The 15,464-nt window shown below is 37.7% G+C and overlaps 1 protein-coding gene across 5 annotated transcripts in view; it reads left to right on the top strand.

Moving 5' to 3' along the window:
- Positions 1 to 13,096, top strand: part of LOC135197219 (uncharacterized) — a 31,230-nt gene extending 18,134 nt beyond the window's left edge. For 2 of the 5 annotated variants that reach the window (XM_064224279.1, XM_064224278.1), the window contains 6 exons: positions 1,118 to 2,557; positions 3,711 to 3,902; positions 5,018 to 5,083; positions 7,233 to 7,370; positions 9,213 to 9,299; positions 11,927 to 13,096. In XM_064224279.1, the coding sequence (XP_064080349.1) occupies positions 2,504 to 2,557; positions 3,711 to 3,902; positions 5,018 to 5,083; positions 7,233 to 7,370; positions 9,213 to 9,290 (528 nt within the window). In that variant the 5' untranslated portion in view covers positions 1,118 to 2,503 and the 3' untranslated portion in view covers positions 9,291 to 9,299; positions 11,927 to 13,096. The remainder of the gene's footprint in view (positions 1 to 1,117; positions 2,558 to 3,710; positions 3,903 to 5,017; positions 5,084 to 7,232; positions 7,371 to 9,212; positions 9,300 to 11,926) is intronic. The other 3 variants (XM_064224275.1, XM_064224277.1, XM_064224276.1) reach the window with 3 other exon arrangements.
- The last annotated feature ends 2,368 nt before the right edge of the window (positions 13,097 to 15,464 follow it).

Here is a 15,464-nt window from a genome sequence, read left to right as displayed (position 1 = left end):
TAATCCATCTGCTTCCCGCTTTCTGTTGTTCTAATGTCACGAGGTGAGTTCATATGACGCTCATTGCATCAGTGTGTTCATTCATAAAAAAACAAAACATAAAACAGTCTTTCGTCATGAGACCAAGTCGTAGAGTTTAATACCTTTCAGCAGAACAGATAATATTCAACTCACCAGATCTGCCTACCTTGCAGTAGGAGCTGATCTCTGTAACAAATACTATGTGCATCAGATGTTCATTTGTTTTCAACTGAGGCACAGGCTACATCCAGAAGACGTGATGCAGTAGGTGGAAATCCCTGGAAACTTGACTGCCATACAGGCGTGACCTCTGTCTCAAGTGCAGATGGGAACATTTCCTTTCTTCTTCTTTTTTTTTCTTCTTCTTCTTCTTCCAGTCTTTTGTAAATATTTGTTCTACATTTTTGGTCATTATCAAAGTGATCATCCTCTGAATGTGAGATTCTTAATCCTTCCAATCCCAAAGGGTTATATTTTTCCTTCTTTTCTGATGCTATATACAGTGTAGCATATGAGATGATTTCAAAACATATATATAGTACCATTCCAATGGATCATCAAATTGTTAAATGACCACAATTTCTCTGCGAATTTAGAATTTTTTTTAGAATCTTTTTCCTAGTTCCATTAGGTGCTTTAGTATCGAGAAGGAAAACGCACTTACTAAGCCACTGACAAACAGCTGGACTAATGATATCAACATTCATATTTGCAATTCACCTCTTAGGAAATTCCCTGTGTAACAGACAGCAAGAGATAATATTTGAACGCCCTCATTTTTCTCGTAGATAGCTGCAAAAACAACAGCAAAAGCAAAAAGAACAGCAAGCAAAATAACTCATGTGAAATGTATCATACTAAAATGTAACAATACCTGTTAGTACAACCATGAAATATCGTGTATACCTGAAAAATACCTGAATGATATCTTGTAGAAAAAAAGAACGAATTCAAGAAAATCTTTGGGATATAAAGAGGTCTCCACCATTCTATTTCTCGTAGGCAAATGTCCTCTAAAAAGATCGGTGAGTGAGACAATGCTCCTTGTGAAGGACAGCGTTGCCAGTGAAGTGTCAATGTGGTATTATTCTTGCAGGAAGACTATTGCGGCTTCATGCCCTACACCCCAAAGGTAGCAGCTGCGAGGGTCCGGATCTAAGGGGATGGGAGATCCCCCTCCTACCCCTCTCCAATCCCCCTCACCAATCCCCATTTTCTCCCCCTCCCCCTAATTCACACGTGATCAGAGAAAATTTGCCCTCATTATTTTTAGTCAAACATGTTCAGCAGTGAATTGGCTCCTCCTTGGTGATGCGAATGTAAAGCTTTTATATATATTTATGCCTTTAATTTAGACAACTAAGAACTTTATTCTTATAGTTACGCAGTTGTTAATCATAAGGTAAAATTAAAAAAAAATCTATGTGTATAGGCTTAGATATTGCGACTGGACAAACGGAAACATTGCAAGGGCAGGACTGCTTCTTAACATGGAGGTAATGCTAATGAAAAGAAATCAATTATTGTACTTGAAGTAATAAAAGAAAGGGCTGAAGATCTTAAGCTGTGTCCTTCGGACATTTCCCAAAAGGCGACATGACCTCATGAATCCAAGGCGGGAGTGTCCAAAGGTCACACGTGACCTTAACTTCCGTCCCTTGCAATGTCTCCAATCTTTCGTGTCGGTTCATATCTTTAATCTTAGAATTCTAATTGTAGGTTTCTCGTTCTATTTATTTACTTTTTTCTGGTTTCTACTGATGCTTCATTGCGCTATTCATTAACTGAAAGAACACCCTAACGCTTCTTCTTGACTATGTGTAGTGCTAATTCTCGTACTGGATATCTTTTAACCATGATCTCAGTGACTAGCCGTTGAATGCTTCGACGTCCAACAAACGGATAACATTTTTTTATATATAACACATTTTATTTATCTTAACGTTTTACTCTTTCGTTTCGCTTTTTTATTTTCACTTTTTTCGTCTGTGCTTTCACTGGCCCCTTCGGCAACTTCACACGTTCTTGCTGACATTCTCGCGTGTTGCTTCTCTCCCCAGTAATACCAGTTGTTTAATTAAGAGTGAGCTTGCATACTACGCCTTCAATTTCAAGTAGTAACTGAATGGAAATCTTCGGTGCTACCAATCTACTCGAATGCTGCTATTGATGGCTCTGTCGACATTCATTTCTTGAATTTATTGCGAAGAGACTGTGCTTTGAAATCTTGATTTCGCCATGACAATGATCCCAGAGTTGTGTGCACAGTTTTCATTACTACGTATCCTCCTTCTCAGTAGACTGCATCCTTTCCTGTTCAAGTAGATCAAATGTTTCGATCCCCCATAATAGTTCATGTCGTACCTTTAGCTTTCCAGTAGTAATGCTGATTCTACCCTAAAGTAGTAGCCTATCTCTCCTCCCCAAATTCCCCCTGGGTGTGTTTGGAGCGGCCTCGGACCACCATCCCAAGGGTGATGCTATGTGTCGGACTATGGGAATCGACATGGCTGGCCTCTTGGCTCCTCACAGCCTTGTGAGTTGTGAATTCAGTGTGTTAACTGTTGCCTTTTGCTTTGTGCTGCTGGACCCATCTTGGCCGCTCATTCCTCCTGAGAAACATCACTTGCATGACCCTCTCCGTCAAACGCCCCGCCCATTCCTATCCAGCGCCAGTTAGTTAAGAGAACCGCTGATGTGAAGAACAGGAGATCCAGGACCTCCTCCTTGCTTTGTGCCGTTTGTTTGGTCAGTGAGGTTCAAGAGACACACGCTTATAGTTTCTCCTGTCGTCTGTGACCTGTTAACTTTAACGCTGCAACTTTCAGGGATGACTTTGAGAACATGTATGTGATAGCATCCTAATTTCTTTAGACTTCAAGTCTTACTAATACATATAATTTTAACATTTCTTTGTCGCTTCTTAAAGCAGACTGCACTGCAAAGTCCATGCGTCTTTGCATGTTTGTGGCGTCTTTCTGAATCAGTAATCCGAACCTTTCCTATTAATTCTTCCCTCGAACTTTTAGTTTTTGACGAATCATGAAGCCCCTGGAATGATTTTAGCATAATCTAAAGCAAGTGCTTGTTTGCTGCATCAAACAAAACTGCTCTGTATTTTTTTCCGTTTTGTTCCTACTATGGTTTGCCCACTAATGGAGGCGAAAGAACAACTTACACTTTTATATCCATTTGTTTGCTCTATAAAATTAGGTGATACCTAAAGATGCTTCTTTACAGGATGAATTTGTACTGTTATTTCTATTAAAAAGATGTTTCTGTCTTCGGATAATTAGGCCAACAGAATGAAGGTCTGCATTTCAGTCTTGTACATTAAGCGTCTGTTTTTAGTATGACGGATATTCTACAATCCATGTCAACGTTGGTTTACCGTCTACAAAATATTTCTTAGAGGTTACCTGTTGGTGAAGTTTACACAAAAATATGACAAGCATTAGTAAGATGTGAATATATTGGACTTGGTACACAGCTTATACATGGAAATGGCACTCTGCAAGTGACTTACATGCACACTTGAATCCTTCTTTTGTATTTTAGACCGACTGCATGGCATCCTTTCCTTTTTCTGGTGCTTGAGAGTTGATGATTTGTACAACAGGATCATGCTACAATTATCCGGCTTTACGTCGGTTTTCCCTGTGGCATCTGACCTCCTTTCCTTGTTGCAGGAGACCCAGAACATGGCACCATCCGCGCTGGCAGCGACCAGACCACTTCCACCCCCAAGGGGCACTTCCCCACAGCCCAGTGCCATCGCAGACTTCTTCGAGCCCCGCCCATTATCCAACCCATCGGACTTTGAACGAGCTGCCGATGACATTATTGCTAACTTCCGTGCCAGGCACGGCGTTGGTCTAGATGTAAGTATGTTATGTGTGTGTGCAGTAGAGCAGAAGGTTGCAAAAGAAATCAGATATGGTTTTGATATAGTCAAAGAAGAGACATGTTCCCCACGTACAAAATATACAAGACGGATATCATGAAGTAAATCGAAAGATTCATATGCGCGAGCATACATCCCATACACTATATATATATATATATATATATATATATATATATATATATATAATATATATATATATAATATATATATATATATAATTATATGTGTGTATGAGTTTGTATGTGTATGTGATGTATGTACATTAAAGCATGGCTTTTGTGATAAAGGACAAGATTTCTACTAGTGCTCAACTTTTAGCAAAAACTGCATACATGTTGAAGAGAAGAGGAGTAAGAGGATGTGCAAGTACTGTATGTATGCAAATAATATAAATTCCTGACGCATATTTTTTCACTGCTAACCTTCCTCTTTTGGGGGGAGGGTAGCGTGAATTTGTTCGTGTATATGTGTGTGTGTTTGCAAGAATGAAAATGTGTCAAAGCAAGCAGACAAAAGGAGAGCAAGCAAATGGTCAGGAAGATAGAAAACAGAGCCTTAAAAGTAGCCTTTCTCCAAAGAGGTGTGAACTTGTTTAGATTTTGTCATATTTCCTGTACCTAGGCTAATGTTTCTCAACTACAATGCTCTTTCAAGATTAGGTAAATGTGTTGGTATTAAGTTACCTGAACTGCTGATGGTTCTATTTCTCTCTTGACAATCATAAAGGGCTGAACCTGTTTTCAAAGTTCACATTCCAGGAATGACAGCGTTAACGTTTTTTTTTTTATTGTTTTCTTATGAAGTTTATCTTATGTTCATGTAGTGCATGTACTTGCCATTGTACGTGACGACTTTCTACACTTGTCACCCTAAAACAGGTTCAGCTCTTTTGATCGACTATAGGCATATGTACGTATAAGAGCCTTTTCTTATTTGATTCGAACTATAAAATCTCGTAGTAAACATTTCATGTCTAATTATTTCTTTATTATGGATATCACACGAAACCATCCGTTAAAAGAAACTCATAAATCCCGTGAAAATCCAATTCTACGATATTTTATAGTTTGAATGAAGAATTCTTTCCAGTCCAGGGAAGCCGTACAGCGATTGGACGACACCTATGGCAAATACTCCAGCAGCTTGAGGCGAGAGGTATATTGGATATTAATGCAATAAATGACAAAACAAAACAGACATTTTCTCATTTTTTTTCTATAGTCGTTAGCAATGGCTGATGGCAGTGTTCTTTGTATCAGAAGAAAGCAAACACATTTCATAAAGTTGTCTACGGCAATTACCGTAGGTTTATACTCAAGAAAACAACAGACGAGCTACGTGATGATTTCGATGTGATAATCTGATGACAGGACAAAGAACACTCCAAAGTCAACTGCCAGCCTCTAACGGTGCTTCATTTTCTTTTATCTGTTTTTAGTCTGTTTATTATGGCAACATTTCTTAATTTTCCCTCACGGCTAAAGTGCTGATAAGCAGTGCAAAGACAGCTGCGGTACGAAACCAACTAGGCCTATTAATCAGCTTGGCAGGCATTTCCAATACAGAGGTCTAGGATCAAGGAGGCATTTGACAGAACGAAAATATCCTCGAGTTTGAACAATCCTCATTGGAAATAACGTGGCAGATTCTCCTTTGCATTATGAATGAGTTATTTGATTCTGCAGTAATCTATCCACTCACATTCTGTAGGGAAGTCCTCGCTGCAAAAGGCTTCGAAAGAGTGACCACCTAACTTTCCCACTAAGATTAAAACGGCTCGTTCGCTAGGAACCCTTTTCATTTCGATAGCGATGATGATGAAGTCGTATGAAGAACACCAAACAGTGACCTGTGCGTAAATGAAACTACGCTCAAAGAATGCATTGTCTGTTAAACAAACCTCAGTAGAAGCTTCTTGCAAGAATGCAAACCATTGCATGGTTCTCCTTCCGTTTTCTCCTAGAAATAAACAGCATTCTACATTTTCGTTAATCTAGATGAAACCTTCATGGATAATGCCTCTTTATCTGACTAACATTCAGATTTTCTTTTATACCACACAATTAAAATGATTTTTTCTGTTGTGTTCTTTTACAGATAAAGTCCAACAAACATGTGTGACCAGAGCCGCTTTACACCTCTCACGGTGTTGACATTCTGCAGAAAAATGAAAATGCCTTTTTTAGAGATCATTCTGACTTTCTTACCTGTACAGGTCACGTAATGTCCCTCTGTCCTCGTCTAGATCCACAAAAGTTTCTCGTCGTGAATGCGCGCCTTGTATCCAACGCTTTCCTTTGTGAATGATCTATTGTCCGTGTCAGCCATCTGATCCTAGACCTGTTTGTATGAAGGATCTCTGTGTTCTATGAATGTCAATTCATTTCTCTGTGACTGAACTTGTGCTACTTATTCGGTTGATAATCCCTTTCATTACAGAAACTATTATGGCGTTCATAAATCCACCTCAGACTCATTTGCATGTAAGTTCTTTTACTTGAACTGAAAGAGAAAGGTGTACATAAACAAAGATCTCTATTTTTTCGCCTTCTCCTTCTTCTCTTCCGCTCGACGGCTGCAAAAAAAATATATATATATAATAAACAAAATCTCTGCTTTTGCATCGAAGTGATTCTTCTCTGATTGTAATCAAGCACTCATGCTAATCTGTCAAGAATGACTAAGTTTTATTTCTTTTCACATATCCACACTTTCACTTTGCAGGGTACTTGTAGATTATAGACGTGAGCTTTGCGCATCCATAAACAATTCGTACCAAACCGAAGGAACTTAATCATCCTTGACAAAAAATCTTAAGTGCAATTCTAATTCTCACGATATTTTTTCTCTTAACTTGTTTCAGCTTTAGCTATGCACACCGCTCGTTCAAAACAGTAAAGCTTTAGTAAGTGTGCATGCACTCAGAATAATTTTTTCCCCTTCCTTAGCTAATCACAAACTCCCAATATAAAGAAAAACCAGCTCTTTATAATAGACTCCTTTAAAGATTAACTCACGGCAATGGCCAGGGTACAAGAATCCATAACACCCAAAGCTGAAGAGTAAAAGCTCTTGAGAGATCAAATTCCATGTAGTCCCAGGTGCACAGAGGGTATAGACATGTAGAGTGCAAAGGAACAAACATGTAGAGCCTGGAGTCTTCCAGCTGATGGTAAGACTATCAGTTAGGTTTCATGGTAAGGTGCATTAGGATCCAGCAACCATGGTGGCCTGTTTGAGTTAGTTCTAAAGGAAACATATTTAGGGAGAGAGAAATAGTTAGTCCTTCATTGGATGTCAACAGGCTTCAGTCTCGTCAGCAGCTGCCACAGCCGGTGACACGAAGGCCGCGTTGACTTCGGCTCGTACTACCACTCTTAGCGCCCGCGAATCAACCGCCACAGCGGAGGAAGAAACGGCGCAGACCTCCAGCTCTTCGCGGGTACGTTTGTCTCCTGCACGGGGGACATGAGGATAGTGGCTTTTGTATCATTTACTCCCTAAGGATCCCCAACGTCTATTTTGTAGAAGTATAGTTTGATGGCGACCGGACATCAGGGTCAAGTTCTCTTGTCCTCTACTAGTGTGCTTTTGTAGTGAGACTACGCTCTTCTATTTATCTCATATCTCGATCACTTTATGTTGTACAGTGCCGCAGACCGTCATTTGTTTTATCACCGTTGATTTTGTTGTTCTTCAAGTATTTTATATTCAGTTGGGCTTTAGAGCACAGTCTTTTAGTCCCGCTGAGAAGTAACTTTAGCATGGTTCTAGAGTATCAGCACATCTGAGCAAAATTGTGACTCAAGCTCTAGGTGTCGAGTGGTTTCCTTCTTTTTATTTCCGCAAATTTCAGGTCTTCTATTTTTATCTGTAAAATCCACTTTCAAAAGTATACTCTGTAGTATATGCGCGTTATATATACATGTTTATTGAGTGTCTTTACCACGTAAAATGCCATCTACACTACGCAAATTTAGGAGTGGTCACTGGACAAATAACTGAGCAAGTTATTCACAGTGAGAGCGAGAAAAAGTTTAAGGTAAATTATTGTTTTAGGAACAAAGTGGTGACAAAATTCAAAGTGGAAAGAAAGATGGATTCCGAAGAGAATGCAAGGGAGAGACGCCAATTAAAATAAAATAAAGTGAAACGGATGTCTGAGGGGTTGGAAATGGTAAGGTCAAGTGGAGTGAGAAAATGGACAAGGAACGAGATAGAGAGAGAAAGAGAGCGAGAAAGAGAGAAGGAGGTGGAGGAGGAGGAGGAGCAAGCTGAGTTGACATGACAAAAATGTTTAATGGTAGCTGTATCAAGCTATCGAAAGGCAAGAAAGGGAATACAACTTAAAGAAGAGATGTGAAAAACCATGAAATGTTTTTGAATCTCTGCAGTATTACGTGCAGATGGCCTGCGTTTGACACCTCGCCCAATGGAGTACAAATTGTCTTCTTGCTCAGGTGTCTTTCTACTGTAGGAAGAAAGATTTTTTTTTTCTTTTTGACAACAAATATTTTATCTTTGGTTTGTCTGTATGCCTGTGAATATGCGTGAGGCTGTGACTTTAAACAGCCTACTGAAATGAATCCAAAGTTTGATGGTGCAGTTGTAGGGGCTATAGGCTATGTAAAGATGGCAGCTAGAATCAATATTTTTCAGATAAGTATGACTTTAGGATTTACAGTGAAAGCGAATAGTTTATGAATAAAAATTTGCCCGTTTTGACATTTTTATTCTGTGATGGGCTACAGAAACCTGATTTCAGTATCGCATCTCCAAATGTCCCGTTAATGTCAAAAGAAAAATAACTTTTCGAGAGGGTGGTTTCATTAATAGTTTTCCCATTCACGCTCTCATCTGCTCTTTTCAGAAACACCCGACTGAAAAGCTTATTTTTTGAAGAGCATTATCTTAACTGGAGCAGAGCCATTTTAAAAATGGCTCTTAAAAGTCGTTATGGATTCTGCCACGAGGAAAAAAATATTTAATTTGTTACAATTTTACACTTGACTTTTACTTATGATTTTTGCTGCCTTTTATTTTCTTACAATAGTTGTTTGATTAACGTTGATGAATGCCATAGTCCACGAGACGAACAAAATGCAAAACAGCTTTTATTTGTTGCTAATCGCCTGATTAACGAATTAAACTAACTTGGATTGCACTTAACAGTGATATACTTTCCCTTTCGCTTTTATCTGTCTGCTCTGGATGTTTACGTCTTCTTTCGTTTTTATTTTTTAACTTTATTATGCTTTTCGTTGTGTTTTTCTTTTAATTTCAGTTGCCTAACTTATACCTGTCCTGGGGTTACATGGGAGGAAAAGGAGTTCGGCCCCACTTTGCTTCTGCCATGGGTTAGGAGGCGCAGGTGAAGGGCACATTCGTAGGAAAACCTTGAAATAGTCCTTCTCTTATTCTTCAGACGCCTTCAAGCTCTATCGCTCCTTACTCAATTGCCTGGTGCAACGTTTTTGGTGTTTTAAACAGATCATAAACATAATCCGGATAATGAGAGATAATGTGAGAGTGAACCAGATAAACAATCCCTGTTCTTCATGCGTTTTTTGAGGGAAAATTAAAATTCACACTCACGTTTCGTTTTTAAAAAATTATAACGTTTTCTTTGAAGTTTCAGGTTTGAGCTTCTTATGTTACCCATTTGTAGCCGTAAATATTAAAGCTGCTTTGCACTTTCTCTACCATCTGATAGATGCTTGATTTATAACCATGAGGTCTGTTCCGTTCAAATCCCGTTTTCATCTTTATTCATGCCTGCGTTTTACTTGATCCGTTTGCGTTTAGCATGACAATGATCATATTTTCTGTACTTATGCTATTTTTTCATAATAAACTATAATACTGTAAAATTTTTACTGGATAAAATTCTCTACTTTATTTTTTTTTATCAAATAAATGACTTTGACAACTGCTCTGAGAAAATTGGTTATCATATGTGTATACTATGTTTTTTTCCATCTGTCCACCCGCCTGTGGTGTTTGCGTATGGTAACACTGCGTCCCGGGCTTTAGATAGTTACGCTATGTATAAGTTTTAGGTAAATAAAAGGTTATCTGGGTGTACATTTACAACTGAAAAGTGTTTTAATAATTTACAGAATGCGAATTACACCGTTAATATTCGAAATGGGATATTATTATAATTGCTGAATGTAACTATGTATCTAAAGCCCGGGACGCAGTGTTACCATACGCAAACACCACAGGCGGGTGACAGATGGAAAAAAAACAGAGTATAGTTATACCCACGAACACCTACAAATAATCCTGGGAATATAATAACGTTGCGTGCAAATACGGAATAGAATGCATCATTCCCCGTGACCACAAACATTGCTGATCACGTACTGACGTAGTAATTAAAAATAATACGATAGACTATTTATACCTAATTTTCTTGCTTCTCTCGCGGTACGAATGATTAAAAGTAATAACTGGATAAAAGAAAAAAAAGCCGGAGTTTTTGCGTCTCTCTCAAATTAATGATGAAGCTCCGATTTTCCTGGAATTAGAAATGGTGCAAATCAAACTCTCCAAAATAAATTCTAATTATATTTGTTTCCTATCCCTCCTGAGAATGCCATGTAAACATCAAGATAAAAGTTCAAATAATTTGCCGAGTTCCTTTTCTGGTTTAAGCACCGGTATTGGTTAGTGTCATGGTATGCCACTCAGATGTCATGAATTCGCGCCTCCCCAAGGGCGAGGAAAAATCACTGTCGCGGTGTGGGGTCCGAGGGGGGAGGTTGAAACCAACATATTCTTTGAAAGCTTGAATTTCAAGTCAATGGCCTTGTGGACTTTTTCCATATGATTGGGTTTTATCTATTGAATAGAAAGAAAGTGACAAATAAGAATAATGAGCTATAGTAAAGTCACCTTGATAATGTTTGATTTGGCACTACAGGTACAAGTAGGTACCCACGGTTCTCAGGTAATTTCTGGTGGTAAATAAATTGTCACGTGTAATGAATTCGATTACTAAATACCTTGGATTTCTTATGAATGGTATCTATGGTAAAAAGTGAAGAGTAGAAGAATTAAATTCTGTGTAATCTTTGCAAAATGCCGTCAAAGGTATCTATGAATATTGCTTCATTACAGTGGACCGTTCTCCAAGTAGAAGTTTTATGTTAGACGTTGTTTTAAAAAACAGTGCAAGATATGATCAAAGTATATCAACATAAACACGAAATCGTTATTACTCTCTGTATTTATCACCATACATAATAATAATGGTAGCAACATAAAGTTGTCTAGAATCTAAAATCGCCGTATCTTTTCCGAAGACCGTTTCCCAAACTAATCTCTTTAACGGAGCAACGAATACTAAAGCTTCTCGCATTACATTGGAAGTGGTGTTCAGTTAGTCGAATACTTTTCATTATTCAGATTAAACTTTTCTCAGGTTGCATTTCGTCTTCATATCTTTCCCTTTTCTTGTTTTCTTCCGGCCCGGGCTGGAAAAAGGCGTTGGGTTGCCAGTCCCAGTGGCCCTCGCACTCTCAAAATCATCGCGAACACTTTTGGAAATTTTCTGTTATAGGTTATTAACCCGCGCTTGAATACCGATTAATGCGACATGCAATTATTGCTGGGCATACCCCTAACCGCCACTTGCAGTAAGCACATTAATCTTATAAACATTAATATCGTTGGAAGTAAATAAAAAGAGATAATCCTGTCGACAGGTGTTTTGTCATTAGGCAGATTTGCTTTTGTTTGCGCTTACCCGCATGTGAACCATTGGGTCTGACTGACATTTTCTTTCTTTTTATTTCTTTAACACTCTGATCCAAATGACACTGTTTATAAATACTTATACCTTTTGAAAATGTCAAGAACTAAATCGTTTTAATTGGATCTCATATTGGCTAATACGTAGTCATATTACCACTTGTCCATATTTGAAATATTCATGACATGATCGTATTCTCGTATTAACCTCCAATATTCAGAGCCTTCTGTCATCTGTAGGTAAGGAGGATGCTGAGGAACGCCGTTGCTGACTTCTAAATTGACGACCGCCTGAACAGGAAAAACCGATGAAACCTCGAAAGAACAAAGCGATAAGTCAAATCTCCATATACCAGCCATTCCATCCACGCACGCTTTTGCCATCCCGTGTTCAAGCGATGGACTCCAGGCAGAAGGAAACGACGGAAACAACACCAGTGACCTGAAGCCATCCACACTAGAGAAAATCAAAGATAATTCAAAGCTAAAGAGGGGCGAACATCTCAAAGAAAACGGACATAGAAAACGATAAAGGAAAAGGACTAGGCCTATAAATATATGGGATCGAGTGTGAAAAAATACTATCAACACGTATGAAATATACAAATAACCCTCTTGTGTTCAGATGGGACATTTCCTCTTTTTGTTATGATTAAAAAAAAACTGCAAAGTGGCGATTCCTCCTCTCGATGGAGATTTCAAAGATGAAAATATGAAAATGATCCCTGAAGTTCAACGTAGACGAGAGACAGAATAATGGTGGAGAATCAAATCCAAGGCGTCCTTAGAATAAAACCAACAACAGATCGATTTTTCTTCATAGACGTAACAAAAACATGGAAACCGGAAATTCTACTTTTGCTGCACTAGGGTGTTGGCCCTGTTCCCGAAAATACTCATTCGGATAGGAGCATATCGCCTGAGGTCACCAGCTTCATCCAAAGCCAACATGGCTTCCAGCTTTGTTACCTTTATAAGAAAAAGTAAACAACAGTTTTCTATCCAAGACAAGTAGCGAGTCTTGTCGACTTAAGGGATTGTGTTTGTGTCCTATCTCTTCTTACTTCTAACATTGGAATTTCTTATTTTCATTGAGTACCCCCCAGAAATTGTTTTCTTTTGATGTATGTTGTTCTTATTTATGGTATGATCATTTATATCTATCTACGTGCATTTTGTATATAATATTGGCAACCAGTTGCCTAACCAAAGGCTTCGGGTTTAACAAAAGCACTCTAGAGGAGCCAGGGTCCTTTTGGACTTCAGTTGGTGAGAACTCAACCCAGTTGGCTCTCGAAAATTACCTTTGTTTTCATGGAAGAATTTTAGATGTTGACGTAAATTACTGTCACAAAATGTTTTAGGAGTTACGCTGTATTGTTTCTTCACTGCGAATAAATAATACAGATACGAGGTGTTTCTTTCACCCTGTATGAAGCAGTACTTAATATTTGGAAATTTCAGTTGTGAAAAACACTGGGATTTTGTACAATTTAAGCATTGTCATGGAATAATTCTAAACGAATCTGAAAATATGAATTCTCTCGTAAAATGGGATTTCTTGGTAAATAAGCAGAAAGACATTTCAGAAAGTTATTTGAGAAAGCCATTTTCATTTAAGGATATAGCAATTAACTGCTGTTACGTAGAATGTTCAGCTGTCGAAAATGCAAAGATTTAAGTAATCAAATAACAGACATCATGGAAGATTAAAAAGAAAATTAATTTTATCCCTAAATCATAACGAATCCAAAAGCATTTCCTTCCAGTTTAGTTTAATGTAGTACATACAATTTTTCATGAACTTGATAGTTTCGAATGTAATTTCAGTCACCTTTTTCGAAATTATTAATGCGAGGTCAAAGCCGTTTGAAGTTATGTGACTTATTGAAGATAATGATGACTATCGAAATATCTGCCTCTACTTGGGTAGCAACCAGACTTTACAACTGCCAGTTTATAGTTTCATGTTAGTGGCGTGGTCCAACGATACGACATCGCTTGAAGTCCTGCGTTCTGACATGCCCTACTATAAAAAATAAATAAATAAAATAGACAGCGAACTGGGGTTACATTTTCTAGTGTCGTGAGCAGAACGTCATTGCCCAGATGACCAAACTCCTGACTATTGACCATTTCAAGCCCTGCGATGCATAGGTTTTCTTAAATATCTTTTTAAATATCAACTGTATCTTAATGAAAATTTGGCACAACATGTTTTACACCTTCCGCTAATATATGGCAATATAATTAAGTACCCTGAATTAATAATTAAGGCACTTGTCAGTAAGCCAGTATTCGTTCTCGAAAGCTTGACTTCGTTGGACAGCTCCTTCCCACACCTGTTTAGTGACAGCAAGCCTTGCTTCCTCCAATCTGGCCTTTAGGTCTGCCATGGTGAAATGCCGTAACGATGAACGTACATATAGCTTCATATGCGCTCATACCTGCTCGATGGCATTGAGTTCAGGATGGGCGGGTGGAAGGCGGACGACAATCTAAACAAACACACCTGAACAGCTTGTAACTACTGCCCCTCCAATTTTCAGCGGGTATATTTTCCAGATATATATATATATATATAATATAATATAATATAATATTATATATATATATATTATATAAATATAATATATAGATATATATATATAGATATATAATATATATATATATATATATACTCTAAACATATCAAGAGGTCATAATAATCTCCAAAAATAATGAAACAAATAAACTTTATTGCATAAACTAATTTGGATACATAAAACAATAATCCATAAAGTAATTTAAAAATGTAAAACACTATACGTCATAATCATAGTACGGTACACTTTCATTCATATTTTGTTAACATTCGGTGTCCGAAAGTCTCAGTCAAATGCAAAGAAAATTGGAAATATTCAAGAGTAAAATGCCATTATTAATAATTTTAGATACTTAGTTATATTGATTGCCCTACATTAGCGGAAGGTCTAAAACATGTTGGGCTAAAATTTCAAGAAGATACAGTTGATATTTAAAAAGATATTTAAGAAAACCTAAGCATCGCAGGCCTTGAAATGGTCAGTCACACAAGATACAGAAAGCTCTGAAAGATTATGAAAGAACATGCGCTGTATTCGGATGTCCTAGTACTAGTGAGTCGTGACTCGCAACCGCCAGTGAGAAGTGTTGGGTGTCAAGAAATTAATAAGCCGGAGTGTATTCAGTTCAGTACTAAGCGTTCTAAATCAGGTTAGTTATACCCAAACGATTTTTTATTTACTGCCATTACGCGGAATAGAATATGGGTAGCTAACATTATTGTTATATTCTTGTAATTATTTCTACCAAGGAATGTTTGTCATTTCAGATTCTTTAAGTTAACTATGTCAGTTTATATGTTCATTACTGATTTACATCCGCAATTGTCAAAATTTAGTATCTCACTAACATTTTTCCTTCTCGACTTAACCAATATGCTACTGTTGTTGGTTTGTTACAGCCTAGTTAGTCTAGAAAAACTCAGCAAATTTCTTTTTTTGTTTTAGGGATGAAATTCCACTGATAATTATTCAGGTTGACGTTTTGCTAGACTCGGATCTTTAGTGTGTTTACCCCAGAATTAATCATCTCGCTGAAATCAGCAATTACTTCTCAGTAATGCAAAGAGGTAAAAGCCAGTTGGCTCCTTAGAGCATTAGATTATAACGTAGTATTAGAATTCAATGTGAATATAAAACTTCTTTGAAAAGGTAGAAGATAATGTATACACAGGGATTCTATTAAAGAAAAAAAT

Source organism: Macrobrachium nipponense, chromosome 18, assembly GCF_015104395.2.
Source record: "Macrobrachium nipponense isolate FS-2020 chromosome 18, ASM1510439v2, whole genome shotgun sequence".
Lineage (NCBI taxonomy): Eukaryota > Metazoa > Arthropoda > Malacostraca > Decapoda > Palaemonidae > Macrobrachium > Macrobrachium nipponense.
Note: the sequence above shows the minus strand (reverse complement) of the source record. Positions and strands in the feature narration are given on the sequence as shown.